Source organism: Grammomys surdaster, unplaced genomic scaffold (genome assembly GCF_004785775.1).
Source record: "Grammomys surdaster isolate TR1022 unplaced genomic scaffold, NIH_TR_1.0 843, whole genome shotgun sequence".
Taxonomy (NCBI): Eukaryota; Metazoa; Chordata; class Mammalia; order Rodentia; family Muridae; genus Grammomys; species Grammomys surdaster.
The window spans coordinates 4,703,522-4,709,775 of NW_021605262.1; the positions used below are offsets into that span (position 1 = coordinate 4,703,522).

The 6,254-nt window shown below is 47.9% G+C and overlaps 1 protein-coding gene across 1 annotated transcript in view; it reads left to right on the forward strand.

The window, feature by feature from the left end:
* Lpcat1 (lysophosphatidylcholine acyltransferase 1) overlaps positions 1-5,969 on the forward strand; it is a 52,751-nt gene extending 46,782 nt beyond the window's left edge. The window contains exons 12-14 of the mRNA XM_028782730.1: positions 238-336; positions 3,367-3,508; positions 3,897-5,969. Of these exons, the coding sequence (XP_028638563.1) occupies positions 238-336; positions 3,367-3,508; positions 3,897-4,081 (426 nt within the window). The 3' untranslated portion in view covers positions 4,082-5,969. The remainder of the gene's footprint in view (positions 1-237; positions 337-3,366; positions 3,509-3,896) is intronic.
* The last annotated feature ends 285 nt before the right edge of the window (positions 5,970-6,254 follow it).

Genomic DNA, 6,254 nt, shown 5'->3' on the forward strand with positions numbered 1-6,254 from the left:
GTGGATTGGATCCCACAAAGATGCCGGCCAGCCTGTTCTCCAAGTGCAGGCTTTGATTTGCTTTCTAGCAAAGCTTCATGTTTGAGAATTGAATGGGGTTCAAGCAAGTATATCTGGGAATCAGAGTTTTATATATGTAGATATTACCAAGTCAGCCTGGGATGAGCCAGTTAGCTAGAGGTCCCCTGTGACATGGAGGCCACCAAGCCGTCATCTGAATGTGTGTCTCTTTTGCAGAGCGGTAGTGGTGAGATAGACCTTCGTGAATATGTGGTCGCCTTGTCTGTGGTGTGCAGGCCATCCCAGACCTTGGCTACTATCCAGCTGGCATTCAAGGTAAGTGGATTCCTTGAGAGGGACTTGTGTATCTGTTAGTTAATCTTATTATCACTGTGACAGACACCTGGCAGAAGCATCTTAAAGGAGGGAAGGTTTAGGGGGCCGTGGTTTGAGGAAGTGACAGCTGTAGTGGGTAAGTCATTAAGGCTAGGTTGTAAAGTAGTTTGCTTCTGTTGCATTAGAGGAAGAAAGCAAGAGACGAACGCCAGTGTTCAGCTGGCTTCTTGCCTCCCCCTGACCCCCGCCTTTAATTCAGTCTGGAACCCCAACCTATGGGATGTTACTATGTCATTCAAAGTGTATTTCCATTCAAAATGTATCTCCCTAGGTTAACCTCTCTAGACACACCATTACAGACATGCCCAGAGTGTTTCCTACCCTGCATCTCCAAACTTCAAAATCTCCCCCTTAAACGTTCCAAAGGCTTAAGAACTGTGTGATGGTTTGTATATGCTCGGCTCAAAGAGTGGCACTATTAGAAGGTGTAGCCTTGTTGGAATAGGTGTGTCAGTGTGGGTGTAGGCTTTAAGACCCTCATCCTAGCTGCCTGGAAGCCAGAATTCTGCTAGCAGCCTTCAGATGAGGATGTAGAACTCTGAGTTCCTCCTGCACCATGCCTGCCTGGATGCTACCATGATGATAATGGACTGAACCTCTATTCCTGTAAGCTAGCCCCAATTAAATGTTGTCCTTATGAGAGTTGCCTTGGTCATAGTGTCTGTTCACAGCAGTAAAACCTTAACTAAGACAAACTGTTTGTAATTTTCTTTCTTTTTTTTTTTATTGGATGATTTATTTACATTTCCTATGTTGTCCCCTTACCCCATCCCCCACCACCCCCTCAGAACCCCCAATCCCCTCGCCCCTCCTCCTTCTTCTCTGTGGATGTAACCTCTATCTACACCCCCCCACTCCCACCTCCCCACCCTCAAAATTCTCACCTCCTGGGGCATCCAGCCTTCATGAGGTCAAGGTTCTCTTCTTCTTCCTATGCCCAGCAGGGCCCTCCACTTGTAATTTTCTTTATCAATTACCTTTGCTATTTTTGTAACCAAATACCTAACAAGAAGTCACTTGAGGGACAGGAGAGATGGCTCAACAGTTAAGAGCACTTGCTGCTCTTGTACAGAGACCTGAGTTCAGTTCCCAACACCCATGTCAGATGGCTTACACCTACACCATGATTCCCTCTTCTGGGCTCTGTGGGCATCTGCTTGTTCATGGTGCACATACATACATACATACATACAGCACATACACATAAATAAATCTTAAGCCACTTAAGAAATGAAGGGTTTTTGGTTTATAGTTTAAGGGACTCCTGTCCAATATGGCAGAGAAAGCAGGGCCACAGGAGTGTGAGGCAGCCACGACCAGAAACCAGAACTAGAGGGATGCTGGTACTCAGCTGACCACAGCTCATGGGATGCCACCACCATATTCAGAGTACATCTTTCCTTGTTAGTCAGGATTATCCGAGAGCACCCTCATAGATACTCTCAGAGGTATTAGGAACCCCTAGTCTCTCATGGCCTCCAAAAGCTCCTTTGCTTTCTTCTTACCTGGTGTACCTCTCCAGAGCACTGCTAGGAAGTATCCCCAGTTACCAAGGTCACTTATGTGGGTCACTCCAGGAGAATACTATGGTGTCAACACTTGATGGCTGGTTGAGGAATCCTGACCCTCCTGTATCTGCACTCTGTTCTGTTCTGATGGCTCAATCCCACTTGGACCATAAAGTCCATCAAATAGAATCTGTTGTATCAGTGGAGTATGATGGTGTCAACCAGCACTCAGGTTCATTGGCTATCCAAACAGTAGAACATGGTCCAAGCCTCTCACAGCTGCCTGGAAGAGCAAGTGCGGCAGGCAGCCCATCATCCTGGTGGTCATGCTGGGGCTATATCCTCACTGTGATAGGACAGGGGACATCTCCCACAGATAGCCATGTCCCACTATACCTCACTCCTTGGGCCAGATGTTACCCCTCTGACTTCTGAAGTGCCTCACCTGCATGTACCCTTATCAGCTGTCCCCAGGACATAATAGCCCTGGGAACATTAGACAAGTAGTGGCAGGGACAGGTAGAGTGTTCTGTAACAAGGCTGGGCATTCCAGGACTTCCTAGAATGATACATCTCTTCACCCAGTCTAAGAGCATAAGCAAACCAATGAAAGAGTCCTGCAAGTCCAGCTTGGCAATGTAAATGAGTTTATTAGGTTCCCTGTGCAACACTGCAGTACTGTGTGACTGTATGGATCCTCACACAAAATGTAAAACAGCTTTGTGGCTTCGAATAGGACCCAGAGATGGGTACTCTTAGGTACTCCTGGAGGTGAAATTTAATACATGTTTGAGGTCTCTTGTTAGTATCACTCCTGTAGAAAAGTTTTACATAGGGACTTTAGGGACAACTAATGGCCTGGGTAAATGGGAAGAGAAACTCACAGGCCAGTATGTATGTCTTCTGTGACCCCTATTGTCCATTTTCTCATACAATGAAGATTTCTGATTAGAAATGTAGACTTAGTCCTTACCTTCTTCAGAACCACAGCCTCAGAACCCCAGTGCATTGCAGGCTTGATCACCAAATGATTCTGCAGTTTATCCATTGACCACGAGGTGGCACCAGAGGCACACTGTTCTGCTTTCCTGGTTCTTGCTTGTTGCAAGAGCCCTGTAGCCCCAGGTTTGCTCTGACACATTGAGCCCTTCTGGTACTTCCTGCTCGAGCTGAGTCTCTGTTCCGTCTCCCTCTGCATGTTACTTTGCTCCCACAGTTATAGCATCTGAGTCTCAACCAAGACATGTTTGTGCAATGTCCATAAGGAACCTGCAGAGGTCAGTAGAGGCAGAGGCACAACTAACTGCCCAGGCAGGACCTTAACATCTGCTTGTAGGTACCACTAGCTCCAGGGTGCCAGCTGTTTGGACAAGGTGGGGTCAGGAGCACTGGGGAAAACATACCAGGCATGGCCAACACCAGAAGGAGTGTCCCCAGTGTAACTCTTCACTGTCCCTTGCAGATGTATGGATCTCCTGAGGATGGCAGCATAGATGAAGCCAACCTGTCCTGCATCCTCAAGACAGCACTAGGTGTATCAGAATTAACAGTGACTGACTTGTTCCAGGCTATAGACCAGGAAGAGAAGGGAAGAATCACATTTGGTAAGTGAAACAGAGGTAGGATATAGTGGACACTCCAGCCTGGGAGGCCAGAGGACATGAATGGAGCCCCTACCCCATCTGCACACACCAAGCTACCCCCTCCCCTCACATAGCACTGGATCACTTGAAGAAGCTGCAGGAGCTTCTGACCTGGGTACCCTGTGGGGAGGACACCCACCCCAGCTCCATTGGAGCTGCTCTCCTGAAGTCTTTTTAGCACCAGAACCCTATACTTGGGCCCTGGCCTGAGGAATATCTGGTTACTGCACCAGCATTGGGGTGATGACTTTTCCTGAAAAATTCACCTTTCTAGTGGTGGGGGGTCTCTGACTAGTGCACGGTAATGGGGTTCTCTTCGTCCCAATAATCAGCTTCCTTGTCTTTGCAGATGACTTCTGTGGGTTTGCGGAAATGTACCCTGACTTCGCAGAGGACTACTTATACCCTGACCAGACACATTTTGACAGCTGTGCACAGACACCCCCAGCACCAACTCCCAATGGCTTCTGCATTGACTTCAGCCCTGAGAACTCAGACTTTGGGAGAAAGAATTTTTGTAAGAAAGCAGACTAGAATGGAAGATTCCGGAGGAGGGATGAGGCCCCCTCCCGCATCACCACCTGCCTCCAGTGGCCTGGAGCCTGTTCGTGTGTGTTCCGCTGTCTATGTTTCCCTGTCTCCTCACGCCATCTCTGTATGTCTGCAGACCTGAGGTCCAAAAGACTTGTGATGTTATTTGTTTTCTGTAAAGTCTGTCTCAGGGCCCAGCTGGGCATTTGCAGGGAAGCTGTATGTGTGTGTCCCACCTGCCCATTGCAGGCAGGCAGGCAGGCAGGTGGGTGCTCGGGGCCTCCCTGTGGGGCAGGACTCCACAGGTTGAGTGGGCACAGGTATGGCTGTGTCCTTACCTAGAGTATGCTGGTCTTGAGTTTGTATTGGTCTTTTCCCTCTTTGTCTGTGCAGTGTGCACAGTGCGGGACCTCTGTGCGCACGCTGCACATACCTACCCTGGAACAGTCACCTTGTCCTAATTTAGTGCCTCTGGCGTCTCTGGCTCACGTGACGGGGCATCATCGGATTCTAAGTGTGTCTGTGTTTGTACAAGAGCTCGTGACACTTTTATAAACCTCACTTAGATACTTTGAAAACATTCAACATTTTTTTAAAAAAAGAAAGAAAGAAAATTGGTTTTCTACTTCATTTTTCACATTAGCGTAAGGATATTTATTTCCAGGCTTGCTTTTGATAGACTCTGAGGTGTCCTGGTGGCTGCATCATACAGGGCCTGTCTGCCCTCCTCCCATTCAGGTCTGGGACATTTAGCCAGACTTCCCCAGGATCCTTTTCTGCTTTCCTTAAGCCTTCTTGAATCTCCATCTTTTTTATAAACATTACCATTTTGGTATTTCAGTTTCAATATGACAAAGTCTACTTCATGTAACTAGTAAAAGCATTGAATGTGGGCAAAGAGTCAGCCAGAGGGAAAGAACTGGAAAGCGTCTCCTTATCTTCTGTGCTGATTTTTAGCTCTCTGAGCAGACATACTGAGGTGGCCAGAAGGTCCTGCCCAAAGCCCATCATCCTCTCTTTACACCAGTTACCATGGTGACTTAGGAAAAGCAGCCACTGTCCGAGCGTAGGTGGCTTTACTCTCTGGGGGTGACAGCTGCAGGGGACAGGCCACAGAGTTTGCTGTGCTTGGCCCTTCGTGAAGTCAGGAAGGAACAGGGTCCAGGCTGACTCCTTTGGCAATACCTGGTTTCATCTTTTTTTTATGACAGATTTATCCGTAAAGCACAGTGACTATAGGTTTAGCTGGTTTCCAAAGCTTTGGAATCCTGGTTTTTTTTCCTCCTAAATTAGATTTTTTTTTCATTTGGGGCGTTGCTATAGGAAATGACCACCAGGCCAGTAAATACAGGAAAAAGTGTTTTTTGAGTTTCTCAGAGGGAGTGTTAGTGTGTGCTTTTCCCCCTAAGAAAAATACATAAACAAAACCTGTCGACCTCAGTCACACAGCGTCACACTGCCGTGGGATGGGCAGGGAGATTGATTTCTGAGCTCTCAGCTGGTTAGGTATGAATGAAATGTGAACACAGCCTTTGTAGCTAACGGGTTGGTTTTGTAACTGTAGAATACAAATTCTCAGCCGAGAGAAAAGCCACTAAAAGGCCAATGAAGGAGGCTGATGAACTAAGATGTCCGAGGCTGGGGCTCTCTGCCCTGCCATCTGCAAGTGACGGATTCCTGAGGAATGCCACTGGTCATGTTGAAGGAATCCTGAGCAGACCTGGGACGGATGTTCATCCTCCTGATGACTCTCGCTAGTAACCTCAGTCCACGCATCAGAACTGTGAATGTACATAGCGGGCAGGGGAAGGGGCAGTGCCCGCCCTGCCTGCCATCTCCTTTGGGGTGCGGGCTTCGGGTTTTCAGTGGAATAAACACAACACAACGTAAAGTTTTGCAGGCTCGAGTGTATTTTGTTAAATGCCTCACTTAGTAGAAGGATAGCAGATGTTTCTTAGCCTGGTAGGAAAGTCCATGGAGATGAGTTCATCCTTTAGGCTTGCAAGGCAAAACAGCTGTGTGGGGAAGCCCTCTTGGTAATGTTGGCATCTGGAACTTTGCTGTCACTCACGGGACACGCCACGGCTCCTTGCATCTGGTCAGTGGCTCCTTGCATCGGTCAGCAGGTTCTATAGTTTTCCTGTGTGATGCCTACATAACTCTTAGACACATTTGT